The sequence below is a fragment of the Neovison vison genome, chromosome 8, assembly GCF_020171115.1.
Source record: "Neovison vison isolate M4711 chromosome 8, ASM_NN_V1, whole genome shotgun sequence".
Taxonomy (NCBI): Eukaryota; Metazoa; Chordata; class Mammalia; order Carnivora; family Mustelidae; genus Neogale; species Neogale vison.
Genome location: NC_058098.1, coordinates 14,441,654 through 14,463,605, shown reverse-complemented (window position 1 = coordinate 14,463,605; position 21,952 = coordinate 14,441,654). Strand labels below are relative to the sequence as shown.

At 48.1% G+C, this 21,952-nt stretch overlaps 1 protein-coding gene across 1 annotated transcript; it reads left to right on the top strand.

The window, feature by feature from the left end:
* The first annotated feature begins 51 nt into the window (after positions 1–51).
* DNTTIP1 (deoxynucleotidyltransferase terminal interacting protein 1) lies at positions 52–21,559 on the top strand. The gene is made up of 13 exons (XM_044262950.1): positions 52–204; positions 783–853; positions 1,513–1,609; positions 6,358–6,456; positions 12,723–12,791; positions 13,053–13,109; positions 13,366–13,424; positions 14,332–14,377; positions 16,474–16,532; positions 16,635–16,695; positions 19,214–19,285; positions 21,024–21,079; positions 21,189–21,559. The coding sequence occupies exons 1-13, from the start codon at positions 100–102 to the stop codon at positions 21,325–21,327; spliced, it is 990 nt and encodes a 329-aa protein (XP_044118885.1). The 5' UTR covers positions 52–99; the 3' UTR covers positions 21,328–21,559.
* The last annotated feature ends 393 nt before the right edge of the window (positions 21,560–21,952 follow it).

Sequence of the window (21,952 nt, the reverse complement as noted above, 5' to 3'; positions counted from 1 at the left end):
GCGCTTCCGGGTCGGCGCGCGACGCGTTCCAATGACGTCACGGGGCCACTTTCCGGCCGGTGGCAGAGTCGGACTGAAGTTGTGGGGGCTGCGGGAGCCATGGGGGCCACTGGCGACGCCGAGCAGCCGCGGGGACCCGGCGGGGCAGAGCGGGGCGGCCCCGAGCTAGGCGACGCGGGCGCAGCGGGGCAGCTGGTTCTCACGGTGAGGACGCCCCCGGGGAGGCCGGGGCTGGGCCTGGGCTCGGGGCGGCTGGGCCTCGGGCTCCCGGGACCCTAGCCCGCGGGCGAGAGAACGCGGCGGCTGGTGCTGCCCAGGGGGTTGGCGTTTTCGCAGTCCGACGACCTGGATTCAAATTTTGGTGCCGCCCTCCTAGCTAGGTGACGTGAGCCAGTCCTGTCAACCTCTGAGCTCCAGTTTCCTCTTCTGTAAAATGGAGATGATTAGTGCCGCTTCATAAAGTTGTTACGGGGTTGGGGTGTAAATGCGAAGAAAGCGCCCAGCACACCGGCTGCCCCAGAGTAGTCCCTCGGTAAACACTGATTCCCTTCCTCCTGCCGTCCCAGAAAAGGTGGGTTTGGGACTTTGGAGGCAGGAAACTTTTCCTGAGTTCCTCCACCTCGCAGGGCCTTTCTGCTGCCGCCCTCCCTCCTATCCCAGGGTGGAAGAAGCGCTGAAATTCCCTGAGAAACAGGGCTGTCTAAGTTTAACTTCATACTCACCTTCCACCTCTACTCCAGTGTCACGGGCCTTAGTGACATCTGTTCCCTTGGTCCCCGCAGAATCCTTGGAACATAATGATAAAGCACCGGCAGGTGCAGCGAAGGGGCCGCCGCTCACAGATGACAACAAGGTAAGGCTAGTCCTGGGTATTCACCTCCCAGCACCCTTGGGGTCCCCACTGCACAGAGCTGGAAAGAGCTCATCAGCCATTAGAAAGAACACTGGACTAGGAAAGTGGAAACTCAGCTTCTGTAACTCTGTGTTGACCTTGGTTGAATCATTGCCCCCTCTGAATTTAGGTACAAAATGGGGAATCATGGATTCAGCAGTGCCTGAAATCCCTAACATTCAGTCGGCTTTGTGGTCAAAGACTGTAAAAAGGCAGAATAGCAAACATTAGGATTTGGGGTTTTTTTGTTTTGTTGTTATGCAAACAGTAATATTTATGTCAGGGAAGGGAGAGAGCACAAGATGGAGCTTGGGATGCTGATTATATTCTTGACAGGTCGTGATTAAGTGGATGTTCTCTACAACTACTCGTTGAAGTGTATAGACTTTGTATCTCATAAAACACTTTAAAAAATAAAACTCCTTTCATAGGGTTATTATGGAAATGGAATAAAAAACCATGTCCCATGTAGTTTGCACAGAACCTGGGCATGTAGCTTGTTTTCAGGTGAAGCTATCTATTATTGCTGTTAAAGGAGCCTGTGTCAGTAATTGGCTGGGCAGACTAAGAAAGATATGTCTGGGACATAACCCCTGACTGTGTCTCCCTCCTGAATGCAGTTTCACAGATCCTGCCATCTCCATGGACCTCCTCCGCGCTGTCCTGCAGCCTAGCATCAATGAGGAGATCCAGACTGTCTTCAACAAGTACATGAAGGTGAGAGGGACAAAGAGGCATGGGCAAGCCTTTCCTGCATCACATTCCCCTGGATCTCTCTGCTACACACAGATGTGCAAAGTCTTCCAGTTCTGAACCCCTGAGAACTTTTACCCCTTTCTTTAGGGGTAACTTGAATACCTCTTCTGCCAAGCTGTTTTGAGGATAAAATAATTTAAGTGTAATCTACTCAGCACCAGGCTTCAAACAAGTGTTTTTGTTTGTTTGTTTTTTAAAGATTGTATTCATTTATTTGACAGAGAGATCACAAGTAGGCAGAGAAGCAGGCAGAGAGAGGGGCAAGCAGGCTCCCTGCAGAACAGAGAGCCCCACGCGGGACTCAGTCACAGGACCCTGGGATCGTGACCTGAGCCGAAAGCAGAGGCTTAACCCACTGAGCCACCCAGGCGCCCCCAAACAAGTGTTTTTATTATTTGTGTAACAGTATCAATATTATTATTATTTAAAATTGCTTTCTGGGGCACCTGGGTTGCTCAGTGGTTAAATCCTCTGCCTTCGGCTCAGGTCGTGATCCCAGGGTCCTGGGATCGAGCCCCGCATCGGGCTCTCTGCTCAGCGGGGAACCTGCTTCCTCCTCTCTCTCTGCCTGCCTCTCCGCCTGCTTGTGATCTCTGCCTGTCAAATAAATAAATGAAATCTTAGAAAATAAAATAAAATAAAATAAAATTGCTTTCTAAATCTCTAAGTAAACTTCTGCATGACTCTGATGGTCCCATAGATGCTTCAAGCGGCTTATTCAGAACTGACCTTTTTTCTTCGTAAACCTCTTCTTCTTGTGTTTATTCATTCAAGAAGTATTCACTGAGCTTCCACCGTAATAGCAGGCACATTTCAAGGCACTGATGATGTAGCAGAGAACAAAATGAACAGTGTCCCTGCCCTCTTTAAACAGATATGTACTATATTAGGGAACGCCAGAGAGAAGGGGGAGAGAGAGACCAGTGGGAAACAGTAAGGCTGTTTCATAGACTGTGCCCAGGAAGGCCACATGTGAGCAGAGACCTGAATAAAGGAAGGGAAAAACAAGACACACCAGGGAAAAGCAGTCCAGGCAGAGGGAACAAGGGAAAATGCCCTAAGGCAGCAGTATGCTTGGTACATTCAAAGCAACAAAGTCTCCAATGTGGCTAGAGCCAGCTGAGCCAGGAGGAGGGTAATAGGAGAGGTAATCAGAGGGGAAAGAGGGGCCCAGTTCATGGAGAACCTTTGAGGCCATGGTAAGGATGTTGGGGTTTACTCTGAGTAAAATAGAGGCTCTTGGAGAGTTTTTCACAGAGTATTTGATGTGAACATTTTTAAAGGGTCACCCTGACTGGTGTGCAAAGAATCACCTACGGAGGAGGCTTGAGATGATGGTGGCTTGAGTGTTAGCAGTAAAGGTGTTGGGAAGGGGAGATTCCACGTGTGTTTTAGAGGTAACAACAAGCTTTGCTGATGATTCAGATGTGCGGGTAAAAGAACAAGAGAACTGAACGCATCATTTATCTGCCCTGGGCAACTATAAACACAGCATTGCCACTGGCTTGATATGAGGAAGACAGGAACGAGCAGGGGGAATCAGGAGCTCATTCTGGGACATGTGATGTTTGAATGGGACTACCATTCATTTAGAAACCGGGAACCAAGGACTCTGCCTTGCCTTCATCTCCCCTGTCCAGCCACAGTCCTGTACATTCCACTTCACAATCTTCGTGCCCTTCTTCTTCCTCACCTCCGCCTTGGTTCAGGCCTTCATTTTCTCTTACCCAGGCCCCTCCTGTGACCCCTACTGCTGCTCTTCTTCCCCACTTTCATCCCACCCTCCCCGAAGATGCCAGTGACTTCAAAGGTGTAAATCTAAGGCTGTCACTACCCTATTTAAAATCCCACAGCAGGGGCGCCTGGGTGGCTTAGTGGGTTAAAGCCTCAGCCTTCCGCTCAGGTCATGATCCCAGGGCCCTGGGATCAAGCCGCACATTGGACTCTCTGCTCAGTGGGGAGCCTGCTCCCTCTCCCCTCTCTGCCTGCCTCTCTGCCTACTTGTGATCTCTCTCTCTCTGTCAAATAAATAAATAAAACCTTTAAAAATAAAATAAAATAAAATCCCACAGCGGTCTCCTGGGTGGCTCCATTCAGTTAGGTGTCTGACTTCAGCTCAGATCATGATCTCAGGGTCCAGGGATCAAGCCCTGTGTTGGGCTCTCAGTGGGGAGTGTGCTCTTCCCTCTGCCCTTCCCACACTCCTGCATGCAGCACTCCCTCTCTCACTCAAATAAGTGAATAAAGTCTTTTTAAAAAAAAAAAAAAGAAAGAAAGAAAGAAAGGAAAACATATTCTTTCCTCAAGAAAATTTCTCTCTAGGGGCACCTGGGTGGCTCAGTGGGTTAAGCCTCTGCCTTCAGCTCGGGTCATGGTCCCAGGGTCCTGGAATCGAGTCCCACATCGGGCTCTCTGCTCAGCAGGGAGTCTTCTTCCCCCTCTGTCTCTCTCTGCCTGCCTCTTTGTGTATTTGTGATCTCTGTCTGTCAAATAAATAAATAAAATCTTTAAAAAAAAAAAAAAGAAGGAAAGAAAGAAAGAAATACAATTTTGTATTTATCCCAGCAGCGTTTTTGAATGCCTTATGCAGGACCAGATTTCATTCTTAGGTCGAGAGTCCACTTACGGTCACCCCTGTATATTCATCACGCTGCCCACTTCTCAGGCTGGTTGTAAAGAATCCAGATTGTTTTGGCTAGCTTTCACTTAGCCAGTAATCAACACTGAATACCAGTATTCATCTCCAGTTCTTAGGGATTTTTTTTTTTTTAAGATTTTATTGATTTATTTGAGAGAGAGATCATGAGAGGGAGGAGGGGCGGAGGGAGAAGGAGAAGCAGACTCCCCACTGAGCAGGGAGCCCCACAAAGGACTCGATCCCAGGAACCTGAGATCATGACCTGAGCTGAAGGCAGACGCTTAACCAACTGAGCCACTCAGGCACCCTAAGGTTTTGTTTTAAAGTGAAACTCATCTGACTATTCATTTAACTTTGCCTGAAGAATTTTCCTCTTCCCCTCATCAGACTTCTGATCCACTTTCTCGTACTTCTCCTTAGCTGAACATTAACAATATCAGGCATTCGGCCTTGTCAAATATAAAATGAAAGAACATTCCCTTGGGGAGTGCCTGGCCGGCTTACTCAGTACAGCATGCAACTCTTTTTTCTTTTCTTTCCTTTGGTTTTGGGGGTTTTCTTGTTTTTGTTTTTTAGATTCATTTATTTATTTGAGAGAGAGAAAATGCAAGTGGGAGAGGGGTAGAGGGAAAGAGAGAAGTAGACTCCTCGCTGAGGGGGAACCCGATGTGGGACTCGATCTCACAACCTGAGATCATGACCTGAGCTGAAATCAAGTGTCAGGCACTTAACCGGCTAAGCTACCCCAAGCGTGCAACGCTTATCTGTGTCCTGAGTTTAAGCCCCAGGTTGGGCGGGAGGGGGCGCCATGGAGCCTACTCAAAATTTAAAGAAAAGAAAGAAAGGAAGAGAGAGAGAGAGGAAGGAAAGAAGGAAGGAGGAGAGGAGATAAGAAAAGAAAGTACATCCCCATAGTTGTCTCCTACAGTATATAGGTACCAGAATTTTTCTGTATGACATTGTCTTCTGGAGACACAACTTAGATTCTTTTTTTTTTTTTTTAAAGATTTTATTTATTTGTCATAGAGAGAGAAGCGAGAGCAAGCATAGGCAGACAGAGTGGCAGGCAGAGGCAGAGGGAGAAGCAGGCTCCCTGCCAAGCAAGGAGCCCGATGCGGGACTCGATCCCAGGACGCTGGGATCATGACCTGAGCCGAAGGCAGCCGCTTAACCAACTGAGCCACCCAGGCGTCCCCACAACTTAGATTCTTAATGAATGTGTTCCTAGTGCCTCCATTTGGAGACCTCCCATCACCTGTCCCTCAGTGTTTTCAGGCTCTGACTCTCCCTCTTCCACAATGAAAGAAACTTCTGCCTTCCCCTTCCCTAGCTGATTGGGACAGCGGGTGTCCTGGGGCCCTGGTCAGGTCTTATGCCACCCATTCCACACCTTTCTTTTTTGGCTTGGGCAAGGTCAGAATTCAGTGAGGACCTTCTACTCTCAGGATCTTTTCTGGTCTGCCCTGGGTTGATGACTGTGGGCACTGGCATTCTTTTTTCCTTCTACAGAAACAATGCAGGTATGTTATAAGTTGAGCCACTGCCTTCGGCTCGGGTCATGATCTCAGGGTTCTGGGATCGAGTCACGCATCGGGCTCTCTGCTCAGCGGGGGGCCTGCTTCCCTTCCTCTCTCTCTGTGATCTCTTCCCTTCCTCTCTCCTACTGTGATCTCTCTTTGTCAAATAAATAAAATCTTAAAAAAAAAAATTGAGATACTATAGATAAGCAAAAAAAAGAAAGAAATCATCCATAATGTCACTGTTACTTTAATATATATCCTTGAAGTTTTTTTGTCTTTCTGTATTTGCTTTTTGCTTTTTTTTTTTAATAAGATTTTATTTATTTATTTGACAAAGAGCAGAGGACCTCCATGATTGTGATCCTCCTTAAGACAGGATAGAGTGGGAAGTGACCGACTCTCTATCTGTCTGATCTGAAAGCCACGTTCGTAATCACTGTTTCCTTCTCTATGAGAGGAAGATAAAAGCTTCTCTCTTATATTCTGTTTCCTTTAAGTTATTGCAGATTAACAGGTCTTCTGACCTTGTCCTCTGCTGTACTTCTCCCTAGTTCTTCCAGAAGGCAGCACTGAATGTCAGAGACAACGTCGGGGAAGAGGTGGACGCAGAGCAGCTGATCCAGGAGGCCTGTCGGAGCTGCCTGGAGCAGGTGAGACCCAAGGGGACAAGAGATGCAGAGACGGAGGCCCAGGCTTCGTCCTCAGGGCTCTACTAAGAAGTGTGATCGCTTCATTCATGGTACTTGGGGGGGATACCTGATAAGCCACGAGCCTCCAGAGAGGGCCTGGAGAGAAGAGAAGTGGCTCCTCTGTACCCAGTACGGGACCAGTGCTTTCACGTGTACTAGTTTGACGCCCCAGAAGACAAATTGTAATCCCTAGTTTCCAGATGAAGAAATTGGGGCTCTGAACAAGCAAGAGTTAGGATAGCTGAGCACTTTCTCACCTCTGCGAGTGGTGACATCACAGCCCCTTTTATTACCGTGGGGCCTGTCACCCTTTCTGCTTTCCTGCCTCTCGGGGGGTGCTCGGGAGGCATGACATCAAGTCTAAAAATGCCTGTGTTCCCAAAATAGGAGTGAACCTGTTTGCATGTATCAGCTGTTCTTATTAATAGGAATTGTCAACATCACCCGCTTCTGTGCTTAACTGTGAAACCACTGGCTGTCAGAGATGGAAATTTCTACACACTCAGAGCCACAGAGACGGGTTTGAACTTAGTCCTAGGAGAGTGATTCTCCGGAGATGAGAGAGTCATGTCTCCCAGGAGGTGGGCTGGCCAGCTGCTCAAGCACAGCCTCAGAAAAGAGCAAGACCAAGGCCTGAGCCTCAGCTTTTGAGAGAGCAGAACTCTATCCATTAGTGCTTTTGAGAGGGCAGAACTCTAGCCATTAGTGCAGAGAAAGCTGATCTGCTTCCCATGGTTTTATACTTAAGTCTGCCAGACTCCTAGGAGGCCAGTTCAGTCTAGGACTGGAGTATGTTACGATCAGTTGTAACATCTGCTCATAATCAAACATGGAAGTTTGAATATTCTTCTAAGTTTGAACTGAATCAAGTTTAAACTGATAAACCTTCAGTCTCGGTTGCATCCCAGAATGCTTTCTCGAGTTTCTTTACCTCTCCAGCTCATATATATCGTGCGCCTTTTCTGTGCCAGGCCCCAGCTGCGCCATACAAAATGGACACAGGCCTTACCGCAGCTCCCTGATGTTACTCCAGTTATCATTCAGTAGATTTGGAATTACAAACTGTTCTGAGTGCTGTGAGCACAGGAGGCAATGAAGAGAGTACACTAGAAGGTGTGGAACCTGGAGGTAAAAGGAAGCGGAGTACATCCAAGGCACAGAAAGAAGCCAGGGCTGCTGGTTTTCAGAGGGTGGAGAGAATGATACTTGTTGAAGTGGAAAAAGTAGCAGAGGCCAAATTATAGGTATGGAGTTCTAAGCAGAAGAGCTACCTACTGAGACTGGCATTTTGAGAGATCACTCTGGCTGCCATAAGGAGACTGGTTTGGAAATCTGCCCTAGAGAATGGAAGGGAAATGTATGCAACTGTTCAGGAGTCCCCGGAAGGATGAGATGAAAGTGAATGGGGGGCATGATCTGTACTCCGTGGATGGGTACACCTTTCCTGTCTCCTGAGTCCCCACGTCCACCTCCTGGAGTCCCTTGGCCGGTATCGATATGACCGGGAAGCTGGAGTGTGGAAAACACAGTGTGTGATCAGGGCACAGGAATTGGAGATCGGGAAGGTAGAAAGCCCAAAGTTCAGCAGGAAACCAATGAATCAAGAAACTTCAAACAAGTCTTTTGACCCTTCTTTTCTTCAGTTTTCTTATCCCTAAAATTGGGAGTAAGAATCCCAGCACCAGTGGTTTGCTGTGAGGATTAAATGAGAAAATATTCATACACGACCAGCACCATGTGGGTACATTACAACAAAGAACATACTACACGTTAAATACATGGCAGTTCTGTTCATGGTTATAATACACAGCGGCCTCCTGACAGAGCCTGGTTTTCAGGTAGCCCAGAAAACTTGGAAGTTCTTTGGCGTCCCCTCGTCTGAACTGCACACTGAACTTCTTGTTGCTTGAAAAGATTGTTCCCATCAGACGTGAGACAATTAGAGAAGGGTTTTTAGTTTGTTGGTGTTGACTTGATGTTTGCACTTCCGACCCCACATCATGCTCCCTAATCTCCTGGGCTACACCTTTCTGGCTGTTTCTCAGGGAGAAAAGTCTGATCTTATCTATATCCTGTTACCTTGCATTTTTTTGTTTGCTGGATTTTGTTTGCATGGTAATTGGTTTTTGTTTGTTCATTTTATTTACTTATTTAATTATTTATTTGCTACACATCCTTTAAGAAAAATTTGGCATGGTAGTTAAGAATGCAGGCTTTCTTTTTATTTGCACTGTCCAGATAGGAGTCCTGGGGTTTTTTTGTTCTTGTTGTTGGTTTTTTAAGATTTTATTTATTTGAGAGAGAGCATGAGAGGGAGAAGGGTCAGAGGGAGAAACGGCCTCCCCGCTGAGCAGGGAGCCGGATGCAGGATTCGATCCCAAAACTCCAGGATGGTGACCTGAGCTGAAGGCAGTCGCTTAACCAACTTTACCAGACTAGCTGTGTAACTTGAGGCGAGTTACTTCACCTTACTAAATCTCGGTTTTCTCATCTGCAAAATAGGTGTCGAGGTGCTGCACCATAGGATTGTTGGGAGGATTAGTTGTTGTAAGATCTTTAAAGATTTTAGGTCAATAGCAAGGGCTCAGTAAATGTTACCTGCTGCTGCAACTCCCCCCACCACCCCCTCGTTGACTACCTTCTAGCTGCGCTGGAATCCTTTCTGGTTCTCCAGTACACTGAACTCAGGGTCTTTGCACTTGCTGTTCTCACTTCCCCGCATGCCCTGTCCTTAACTCTTCATATAGCTGCCTCCTTTTCTTCAGAATTAGCTCAAATATTGCCTCTCTGAGAGGCCTTCCCTGGCCACTTATCTAAAGTAACACCCCCCCATCCCTGCCCCACCCCCGGCCTGGGTGGCTCATCAGTTAAGCATCTGCCTTCAGCTCGGTCCTGATCCGGTCCTGGGATTAAGTGTGCTCAGCGGCGAATCTGGTTCTTTGCCTCCCTCTGCACCTTTTCTGCCTCCGGCCCCACTCCCACCCACCCAATCCCCCACTCCACGCTTCCTCTCTCTCACTCTCTCTCTCTCAAATAAATAAAATCTTTTTTAAAATAAAGTAAGGACATTATATGTTTATAAAAAAATTTTTTTAATTAAAAATAAATAAATAAAAATAAAGTAAGGATCCCGGGATGCTCAGTTGGTTAAGTGCCTGCCTTTAGCTCAGGTCATGACCCCAGGGTCCTGGATCCTGGGATGGAGCCCCTCCTTGGACTCCTTACTCCGCAGGGAGCCTGCTTCTCCCCTTGCCTGCTGCTCCCCTGCTTGTGCTCACTCGCTCTAACAGAGAAATAAATACAATATTTTTTAAAAAATAAAGTAGCTCCTCATTCTCACTTTTTCCCCACCTCCAGTTAATCTCTATCATCTTGTTGATTTCTATCCCTGACTTCAGTCAGAAATTATTAATAGTTCATGAATTTCTGTCTCCTTTATACCCCCACCTCTGCTAAAAGCTTGAGCTTTATAAGAGCTGAGGTCTAACCTTGTTCACTACAGTTTGCCCCGCCCTAGAATAGGACTCTTAACATGGGGGACGCTGAGTGTGTGCCGAATGATTGCGTGCATTAGTGAAGGAGGAAGCGAAGGAACAAATGGCAAATGAACACGCAGGGCTTCTGCTCTCCTAAAACCTACAGCTTGGTTAGGCAGAGAGGTATGAATTCCGTTACCGCAAAATGTGCACATAATTTCACATGGAGACTTGTGCACTCTTCACTGCAACGTTTGGAGGAGGTTTATGAGTCTAGTATTGGACTTAGCAAACTTGGGACCTCCATGCATAGACACCAGGCAGACCGTTGTATAAATCTGGAGCTCAACGGAGAGGCCACAGCTGAAGAGAAAAAAAATCATAGGGTCAACATGGTGTGTCAACCATACTCGGATTTTTTTTTTAAGATTTTATTTATTTATTTGACATAGAGAGAGATATCACAAGCAGGCAGAGAGGGGGAAGGAGGCTCCCCGCTGAGCAGAGAGCCCGATGCAGGGCTCGATCCCAGGACCCTGTTACCATGACCTGAGCTGAAGGCAGAGGCTTAACCCTCTGAGCTACCCAGGTGCCCCTGAACTCAGATTTTTTTAGAATTACGGTATCGTCCATGCATAGATGTTAACTGAAGCTGTGAGCGTGATGAGAGCAGATAGAATACCAAATGGAAGAAGACAGAATGAACCACACTGAGGAAGATGAGCCAGCAAAGAAGGCTGAGAGAGAGTGGCCAGACAAGTAGGAGGAAAACCAGGGAAGTGTGGCCACAGGAGCCAGTAAGAGAGAGTTTCCAGAAGAGGGGAGTGCTCAGGCTCACCGAATGCCACGCACTTTCTCTTGTGAAAGAACACAACTCTTCCCGTAACCTGCAGGGCCCTGCCTGCCTCATTCACGCTCCTCGTTCACGCCTCTCTCTACCCACTACTTGCCAGGCCATCTTTTTCTTCAAACAAGCCGAGTCTGTTCCCACTTTGGGGCTTTTGCCCTCCTCCCTGCTGCTGACACACTTCTCAGTTCTTCTCCTTCTCCTGCCCAGCCCAGAAGGCTGCCTGCTCAGCACAGCCTCCCCTGACCACCTACTTAAACAGCCCTCCCCTCGCTAGTTCTGTCACATCTGCCTGGGGTTTTTTCTCTACACTGTTTATCACAATCTGAAATTACCTTGTATATATGTTTGTTTATTTGCTTATTATCCAGATCTCCCACAGAGTAGAAGCTCCTTTGCATGTGCTGCTTACTGCTGTGTCCCCAGCACGTCTGCACTGGGAGCTCAGTATTTATTAAATGAAAAGCAGCAGCTGGGACGCCTGGGTGGCTCAGTTGGTTGGACGACTGCCTTCGGCTCAGGTCATGATCCCGGAGTCCCGGGATCGAGTCCCGCATCAGGCTCCCAGCTCCATGGGGAGTCTGCTTCGCTCTCTGATCTTCTCCTCGCTCATGCTCTCTCTCACTGTCTCTCTCTCAAATAAATAAATAAAATCTTTAAAAAAAAAAAAAGAAAAGAAAAGAAAAGCAGCAGCTTGTTGAGGAATATGTATTATGTTAATACATTTAGTTAGGAAAAATAATATATAGTATATATTTACATAGGAAAAAGTAATGAATATTTTACACTGAAATATTAACAGTAGGGGTGCCTGGGTGTGTCTGTTCGTTGAGCATCTACCTTTGGCTCAAGTCAGCTTCCTGCTGACTTTTTTTTTTTTTTTTTCCTGCTGACTTTTTTGCATTCTGCTTCTCCCTCTCACACTCCCCCTGCTTGTGTTCCCTCTCTCACTGTCTCTTTCTCTCTGTCAAATAAATAAATAAAATCTTTAAAAAGAAAAAGGTGGGGCACCTGGGTGGTTCAGTGGGTTAAAGCCTCTGCCTTCAGCTCAGGTCATGATCTCGGGGTCCTGGGATTGAGCCCCACATCGGGCTCTCTGCTCCATAGGGAGCCTGCTTCCAACTCTCTCTCTTCCTACCTCTCTGCCTACTTGTGATCTCTGTCTGTCAAATAAATAAATAAAATCTTTTAAAAAAAAATAAATAAAAAGAAAAAAGGAAAAGAAGTATTAACAGTAGTCGGTAGATACAGAGATTTCAGGTTTGGCGTGAGGATTTTTTGTATAGTTTCATCTTTAATTTTTCAGCAATGATCATTAATTATAGTTGACCCTTGAAGAGAATTAGGCAGGGATGATGGGCACCAACTTCCTGCAGTGTAAAATACACAAATACACATACATCCTTCCCTTTTTTTTTTTTTTTTTTTTAAGTAATCCCTGCACCCAACGTGGGGCTCAAACTCATGACCCCAAGATCAAGAGTTTCATGCTCTACCACTGAGCCAGCCAGGCGCCCCCACATATAAACTTTCGATTCCAAAAACTAACAGCTTATGTTGACCAGAACTACCTTACCCATAACATCAACAGCTGATTAACACGTATTTTGATTTATAGATTGTATACTTGCAATAAAATAAGCTAGAGAAAAGAAAATGTTACTAAGAAAACTGTAAGAAAGAGAAAATACATTTGCAGTACCGGACTGTTTTTATGGAAAAAAAACTGTGTAAGTCAGCCTATGCAGGGTCAAGGGTCAACTGAATTTTTTAGAAAGAAGGTAGATATCTATGTATATGCATCTCTCACGATGTTATGAAAACATTTCAACCCAATCTGAACTTTTAACCCAGCTGTTACCCACCACAATAGTGACTGTTAACACTTGGTCTTTTCTTTTCAGGCTAAACTACTGTTTTCCGATGGAGAAAAAGTAATACCCAGATTGACCCATGAGCTTCCAGGGATAAAGGTCAGAATCGCTGGATCTGGGATGTTGCAGGGGGAGACCGATGAGGCTGGGAGGCAGGTGAACTCTCTGGGCCCAAGGAGCTTCCACATACAACGCACTTGTAGAAAGAGCTCCAAACGGCGTCATGCTGGGAGAGCTCAGGAGGCCCAGCCCAGGGAAGGGCCCGATGAGGTAGTCCAGGGCTTTGCTTTCAGCAGCCCCTGAACCTGCCCATCCCAGGCACTGGCTCGCCACTGACCCCTCCTTTCCATTTTCCTCCAGCGCGGCCGACAGACAGAAGAGGAATGTGCCCATCGAGGAAGCCCTGTTCCCAAAAAGGTAACTCATCTCCATGCCTTCTGGCTAGGAAAAGACCCTACGACTCCAGAAAATAGAGGGCTTCCTCCATGCATCATGGGGGGCTTTCTAGCATGAGAAGCAGGACCCCTGGAGACTGTTAACTCTCCCTGTTCGCTCTCAAGCATCATTTGGTCTCTTTGGAAAAGCATCTCCACCAAGTGACCCTCGGCGTGTCAGGGGCGTGGGGTGGGGCTTCCCACGGGGTCAGGCCTCTGACAGCTGTTCTTTCTGGCAGAGGAAGGGACGGCCTCCTGGACACATGCTGTCAAACGACCGGGCAGCCGCTGGCCTGGTGTGAGTAGGGGCCGGCAGTGCCGGGAGAGCAGGGAGGGGGTGGGCCTGGAGGGAGAGAGGCCAGAGCTCCTGGCCTGCCAAAATCAGATCCCACTGTTTGAGTCACCGTGGGGAAGGGTTAGTCTGGTTTGAGGGCTGGGGAAAGAAGGCAGCAGGGAGGACATTGTTTTATCCTGCTTTTGCCCCAGAACCGTTCTGCCCAGCTTGATTAAAGATCAGGGCTGTTTTTATTGTGAGTACATACTGAAGGCTCATAACGTGTTGTAACTTCTCTAAATATCTTACATACTTTACCTTCTAACCCTTACAGCCACCCACTAGTGAAGGTTTAGTTAATTTTGTAAATCAGGAAACAGACTCAGAATTTTTGTCCAAGGTCAGCCAATTAATAATGAGCAACATTGTACTACAAAGGTTTTGAAGCATCAGAATCTTTTTTTTCAAATAAGACTTTACGTGGAAGTCTGATCCACTTGAAGTGGAAGTCTGATCGAGAAAGCACATCAGTCTAGTTGGGAGCAGCGGAGACTGTCTGGAACCACTGGCTTAGGGAGACAGAGCAGTAGAGCAGTGAGGCCGCCACACTGTGGCTTGGTCTTCCCACCCCACCCCCAGGCAGCCCCCTGGCTCCCAAACATGGGGGAGGGGCAGTTGCTGTTTTTCCCTCCTTTTCACAGAGAAGGAAAGGAAGGCTCAGAGAGCTTCCTGGACCTGCCCTCTGGCTAGGTAGTCTCAGAGCCAGTCCTAGAATGCCTTTTTGCCTTTGTACCTCCTCGGTGGGTAACCGGGAGGAGAGACCACCAGGGCCAAAGTGAGAGTGTGTGAGGAACTCCTACCACCACCAGCAGGCTTTGTTCAGTCTAGGCCTTACCTCGGAGAATTTACCTTCTTCTTTCCTTCCAAGCAGATGGAAACCAAAATCCTGTGAACCTATTCGCCGAGAAGGCCCCAAGGTACGATTATGTGAGCGTGGCAGTGACCACTGCCCCAGAGAGACCCAGTCAAGGTTCTGGACCCACCATGAGGGAAGGGGCTAGAGTGTGAGGGAGGCGCACACACCATTGCAGAGCCATCCCATCTATTCCCCAACCTCCACCCTGTACCCACACCCCCCTCTGGCCTCCCAGAAGAATCTTAAACAGGGATTGGAACTAGGGGTGCTTAATATAAGACAGGCCCTGCACTAAATCTTCTGTATGTCATCTCATTTAATCTTTATAACAATCTTCTGAGAAAGATTCTGTTGACCTTCTGTGGTATAGTGTATTAAGTGTAGTTATCATATACACTTAATACCCTTGAACTTAATGAAGGCTCAGAGACCTGCTCAGAGTCACACAGCTGCTAGATGGTCAAGTCAAGTGTCAAAGCCAAGGTCCATTGCCACCAGAGCCTATGGTCTTAACCATTAGCCTCTCTTGGCTCCAGAACAGTTGTTTGCAAGCTCTTTTAGTAGAATCCTTTCTTCAAATAAAGCCACGAATGGAAGCCCAGTAAGGTAGGCAAAAGCTCCACTGGCCTGGCGGAGGCTCTGTCTGGTAGAAATGTTCCACCTCCTGTGTTACTGGCCCTCTCTGCTCTCACACCATTGACCGTGCCTTTCGTCTTCAACTCCGCTCCCCTCGAGCTAATAATCCTGCATTTCCCTGATTTTTGTGTTCCTCTCCGGACATCCCTTCTCCCTCTCATGAGTCCTTCTTCCTCAGCCGTGAGCCTTGTACGTGGGTATCCCTCAGAGTCGTCTCCCTGGCCCACTCCTGCACGTCAAGTTCCGTGAGTCAGGATCTCAGGGACCAGTGTGTGCCGAGGTCACCATACCTCTTTGTCCCACATGTCTCTTTCTGGTTTAGAATTTACGTCTCCTGCTGTCTGCTGGACCTCCCTGCCTGGAGCTTCTTCAGCATTTCAGACTCAGCCTATCTAAAATTGCAGGCAGAATCTTTCCTCATAGACCTTCTTTGACATTCTCCACTTCAGTTATCTTTCCCTCCTTTCCATCTGTGTCCCCTCGTGGCCTGGCTGATCCCACTCCCCACAGAGATCCCAGTTCCTCATCCCTCCTTGTCATCCTTCCTGCCGCCTGAGCTCAGACCTTTCTCTTGTTTCAGAAATGCTTTAGTCCAGCAACCCCTAAACCGCTCCCTGCCTGTAGTCTTGCCACTTCGAATCCATCAGCCGTGTGTGGGCGAGTGAGCGGTCTTTAAATCAAATCTGGCTCTCCCTATTTAGAAGCCTCAGTGACTCCCCGTGGCCTACAGAATGAATAAAGTGCAAACCCCTAAAAGCAGCAACTCAAGCAGACTCAGGAGGGCCGAAGCCTTTTCCAGCCTGTTGCTGAGAGGCACCACGTCCCTCCCCTAAATGAGGCTGCGAAGGAATCAGCCAGCTCTTACCTCCTCCTGGTAGTTTTCCTTTCCCACCCCAGTTTATTTTTTGTGTCTCCTCTAGGCCCTGTCTCTGAAGCCATTTAGTGAACTGTCATGTGCCACCCGATCTTCTAGTAAAAACGAAAACAGACTTTCCCTTTCGGAGGAGTGGGGGGAGGAAGCACATTGGGGCCTCTAGCCCCTCTCTGCTTCTCCCTCCTACCTCATTTGTTGCCTCTCCCTAATCTGTGCTCTCTCTCCTTTTACTACACAGAACCCCTTGTGGTCTCTCCAGCCTGCCAAGCCCGCTCTCACTTCCTACCATTCATACTGTACCGCCCTTTCTTCCTCCCCTCGGCCCTTCCAGAATTAACCTGGGAATTAAACTCTGCAAGAGAGCCTTCCTGTTGCCCTCCCCCGTGGCATCCCTCACACCCAGCATCTGTATCCCTGCCTGTCTCATGCTGGTTTAATTATCTATACATAATGTCTGTGGCCCCCAGAGAGCAGAGACTATCTTACTCATCTCTTTATCCCCAATATCTAGCCCAGTGTATTGTCAATGCTTGGTTTCTTGATTCAGCTGTTCAGAATAGTGGACGAGGATGGTAATAGGAGAAGAGCAGTTCCATCCTGCCCACCAGGTAAACCTCACCTCACCAGCCTCTCTGTCTTTTGCATAGTGGGACCCAGCCCGGCTGAATGAATCTACCACCTTCGTGTTGGGATCTCGAGCCAACAAGTAAGTTTGAGAGCTTTGGTGCTGAGGGGGCGGGGCAGCTTGGGGGCCTACCCCTGGGACTTCTGAGGCTGGAATCCTTAACACTCCTCTGTCCCTTTTCAGGGCCCTGGGGATGGGGGGCACGAGAGGAAGAATCTACATCAAGCATCCACACCTCTTTAAGGTAGGCAAGTGCAGGGGGTGAGGCGGGCCACCGCAGTGCATGCTGGGAGCTCTGGACCGCACAGAGATGCTTGGAACAGACACTGATCTGGGAGTCAGGGCTTCTGCGCTGTAGTTACCCCTCTGCCCTTAACCTTTACCTTTTGGAATTTACTGAACATTCTGCCCCTCAATAACAGCTACTTTTCTTGTATGCTTATTGCAGACCAGACAGGGTTCAGGCGCTGCACTTACATTATCTCTGAGAGCTATTCTTTAAAACGGAGATGGTTATCATTGTTTCACAATACATAAAAAATTAAAAACAGAGGTAAAGAAAGGCTAAGTGACTGGCCCAAAGTTACTTAGCTGGTAAGGGGTAAGTCTAATGTGAGTAGGATTCCAGTCTGGGTCTGTCTGCCCCAAAGCCTGAGCTATTAACCATTACCTTATTCAATTGTATGTAAAATAAAGAGAGTGGAGCACCTTATTCAATTGTATGTAAAATAAAGAGAGTGGAGCACGGGCAGACGCAGTTCTAATCCTTTTCAGAGAGGTCCTTAGGTCTGTCCTATTTAAGAAAATAATGGGGGGCAGGATAGCAATCACCCCCTAAGTGAATTTGTGTTTTTTCCATCACAAAAGTATCCAAATATATTAGAAAAATAGTAGTGCGTGTGTGTTCAAGATGTGTTTTGCACCCATACATAAGGCTTGGGGTCCCAGAATTACGGCTCTGTCTACTACATTCTGTGCAAGTTCAGGTTCTTTGAAGGGTGGACCCGCTGCTGCTTTTTCAGTCTTATATCCTGAGAGCCTCGGCACCTGGACAGTGTGGCCTACCTGCTACTTCATTTTCCTTTCAGCATCTTCACTCCTGCTGTTCCCTCTGATGACCTTCCTCCCCTCCCGGCTTAGATCTCTGCCTGACTCTTCTGTAGATCCACCTCTTCCAAAACCCTCTTGGCATCATCCCCCAAGTGTATGTGCTCTGGCACCTCCTTGGAACTCCAGTAGCGCGATGGTTAGAAGTGTGGCTTCAGCCCTGTTTCCACTGCTTGGTAGCCGTGTGACCTTGGTCAAGCGACTTCACATTTCTTTTTCTTTTTTTTTTTTTTTAATTCAGTTTAGTTACCATATGGTGTATTACTAGTTTCAGAGGTAGAATTTAGTGATTAATCAGTTGCATATAACACCCAATTCTCTTTCCATCAAGTGCCCTCCTTAATGCCCGTCACCCTCCCCTCCAGCAACACTGGTTCCTAGAGTTAAGAGCCTCTTAAGGTTTGCCTTCCTCTCTGTTCTGTTCTTATTTTATTTTTCCTTCCCATTTCTGAGCCTGTTTTGTTATCACAAAAATAGAAAGATACAATCCAACCTTGTAGGCTTGGTAGAATAAGGGGAGAGTGCGGGAAAGCTCCCAGCGCACTGCTGACACTTGGCAAGGCTCCGTAAATGTTCTTGATTACCGGCGCACATTCCCAATTCTTTGATCTACTGTTTGTAATGAACTGCCAACCCGCATTCATTACCAGTGGGGACGATCTCTCACTGTAATCTTTCCAGTCTAAGAAGTGGAAGGAAGGGGGCACGTGGGTGGTTCAGTTGGTTAAATAACTGCCTTGGGCTCCAGTGATGATCCTGGAGTCCCAGGATCCAGTCCACATCCAGCTCCCTGCTCAGCAGGGAGTCTGCTTCTCCTCCTGACCTCTCCCCTCTCACACTTTCTCTCATTCTCTTTCTCTCTCTCTCTCTCAGATACTGTCTTTACCACTTTCTTTTAATGCATTTTTTTAAAGAGTTATTATTTATTTATTTGACAGAGATCACAAGTAGACAGAGCAGAAGGCAGAGAGGGAGGGAGGAGCAGGCTCCTTGCTGAGCAGAGAGCCTGATGCGGGGCTCAATTCCAGGACCCTGGGATCATGACCCGATCCGAAGGCAGAGGCTGTAACCCACTGAGCCAACCAGCCGCCCCTCTCTTTACCACTTTTTATGCATGATCTCATTTATCCTTGACAAGCTCCTGAGTATTAATACTGTTGGTTTCACAGATGAAAAAACTGAGTCTCAAGGAAATTGCTGCCCAGGTTGACACCATCTACTAAGAGGCAGGGACCAGAATATAAACCTAATTCCAAAATGAACTTCTTACCCACAGTGCTGTTCTGCCTCCCCCAGAGCATGACCTGTCCTGAGTTTTGTTTCAGAAAATATGGTTACCATAACATTTCACACATGTGGCAAACTACCTCAGGTCATTTTTTGAAAAAGAATAGAATTCTGGAATAATAGTCACCGGTCTGACCAGTTGACAGAATGCTGTGCTTTGTGAATGGAAGGGGTAGGGAACTTGCTAAATCTCTGGTATTTGAGTCCTGTCCCCTGGCCTCCTGGGCTCAGCTCAGCTCCGCTCGCTGGGAAGAGCTTGCCGAGCCCTCTGCATTCACCGGGCTGGGACAAGGTCTTGCTGAGAGTTGCTCTGGGACCAAATGAGGATCCTCCCACTAGTCTAACATCTGCGACTTCATCCCTTCCAGTACGCAGCCGACCCCCAGGACAAACACTGGCTGGCCGAGCAGCATCACATGAGGGCAACAGGGGGGAAGATGGTAAGCACTGTTCATGCATGCCCTGTCAGAGACCCACCCAGCCCAGGAGCCATGGGTCCCGCTGTTGCTGGCAGCTTCCTTCCATGTCTGAGACTCCCCAAGCCTGATGAATGTGGAAAGGGAGACTTGTCGGGGTGGAGAGGGCCCTTCCCACTGAAGACTGGACTTACTCCGTGGATTCCCTTCCCACTCACCACTCCCTCACTCCCTCCATCATCATCCCTATATTCAGATTCTCTTAGCTGTGTATAAGAGTGGCAGGTGCCTGACACACGGAACGCTATTTGTCCCTCCTGTGCCCATTGACAGATGCTTCTCACGGATCACCACCTCTGCCATTAGACACAGCTGTAGGCTCTTCCCCCAACACAGTGCTCCAGGGAGCACCTCCTGTCTGCAGGAGTTAGCACATGTGGTGAAACCCATTTGCCACGCCTAGCACCCCCTTCCAGAATCACCTCTGCTTAAAAAGTTCTTAGCTCATCAAGCAACGCTCTTGGGAAAACCATGGCTGCAGGTGTTCTCAAACTAGCAGGGCTTTGTCCAGCATACGCGGTGTCCCCCACCGAGGACTCAGTCCTACCATGGGACTGCTCCTGTTAGAATTCAGGGGCCTTGCAGACAGTGTGCCATCTCCTTCCTGGCAAGGAAACTATTTTCTGTTTTACTACTGGGCTGACTCCTATACCCCATTTCAGAAGATTTTAGGGCGCTTACCACTGATGGATAAAATGCAACATATGTAAATAAGAAATGGATGGGTAAAAGGAAAGACAGGATCTAATGTTAAGCCATGAGCAAAAGTAGCTTTAAAGGGGGTGTTTGTTTTTTTTTGTTTTGTTTTGTTTTTAAGATTTATTTATTTATTTCACAGACAGAGATCACAGGTAGGCAGAGAGAGAGAGAGAAGCAGGCTCCCCGCTGAGCAGAGAGCCCGATGTGGGGCTCGATCCCAGAACCCCGGGACCATGACCTGAGCCGAAGGCAGAGGCCTTAACCCACTGAGCCACCCAGGCACCCCGGGTGGTGGGTTTTTTTTAATAGCTGACTTAGGAAACCAGCACACTTCTGTGCATTTTTGCAAATTTAACTCTAGGCCTTCTCAAGGACATCTCGCTGGTTACAGAGTTCACAGTGCTCATAAGATGACAGATGACTCCAGGGACACACAGTCCTGACCCTAAGACTTTCTAGAACTGTCTCCCATGGGAGATTTTCCCATGTGATGAACAACAGCCTCTGTGTGGTAAGCACACGAGAGGGCTCCCTCCCCCTGCAGCCATGGCACTGTGCCAGAGCCATGCTGCCGGCCGCTGGTAGGAGACAGCTGCGCAGCTTTTCACCTTTGCCCTTTTGCCACGAAGTTCAAAACCAAATCATCTCACTTCCATATTTAACACACAGCTTCCTCCTCCTCATTCCCTGTTTCCATGTGTGTTTTGCTAGCGCTCTTGCCATTTCATGTTAAGCCACCTCAGAGTCCTTTTTTTTTTTTTTTAAGAGGTGGGGGAGGCTGTAAGGAAGTCGCCCATCCCAGCTCCCTTACCCATCAGATTTCTGTTGGAGTGAAAGGTTGTCTCAGGGAGCTATTCTCCAGTCTCTCCCTACTCACTCCCCCCTCAGCTGTAAATAAGGCCCCTCTGCCTTCCAGCCCTTACATTAATCACATGTTTAATAAAGTGATATTGAGTTGAAATGAATCAGAGGCAGTGATCACCCTCCTTTGCTCTTGCCCTAGGCTTACCTCCTCATCGAGGAGGACATCCGGGACCTCGCGGCCAGTGATGACTACAGGTGAAACCGGTCATGGGTACCCTGCCCCACCCCCCGCAGTAGCCCCTTGGCATGTGCTTGGGCCTCCACCCTCCCTTGCTTTAACTCTCCTCCTCAATGTCTATTCCAGAGGATGCCTGGACCTGAAGCTGGAGGAGTTGAAATCCTTTGTGCTACCCTCCTGGATGGTTGAGAAGATGCGGAAGTACATGGAGACACTACGGACAGAGAACGAGCATCGTGCTGCTGAAGCACCTCCACAGACCTGACCGAAGCCAGGTCCCGTGGCTACTCTTGGCAGCCCTCTTCCAAGACCCTGTCACCCACACAATGGCTGAGGCCACTGCTGGGACTGCTCCTGGATGGATCTCAGCGGCATTAAGCTGTGCCTGGGCTAGTCTGTAGTGACTTACTACAGAGCACCCCCACACTGGCACATGGTTCTATATTTCTAAAGTTATTGGGTTAAGAAGCAATTAAACAGTTTGTAATAAACAGACAGTGAGCTAGCTGTGCGGTCTGTTGTAGGGCTGACAAATGCCAAGCAATCTAGAAGTGGGTGTAGGAAAAAAGGAGCAGGTACCCCTCCTCCATCGCAGGTAGTAAGATCCCACTGACCGGTGCAGATCTGCTTTAGGAGACAAAGCTGGGAACACTGTGTACCCTGCAAACCTTCCCTGTTTCTTATTTCTTCATGCTCTAAGGTGTGGAAGTGGCAGAATGTGTTGGCTGGCACTGTGGGGGTTGATGACCGACCAGAAGAAAAATGCGGAGAGGCGTTTATTACGCCCGTTTTACTCGCCCGTGTTTGAGGTCGCAAAGCAAACCGTTGGAGAGGCCGAGTAGGAGCCTGTTTGTTTCCAGCAGTGCCGTGCTTTGGCCCTCCCATGAATT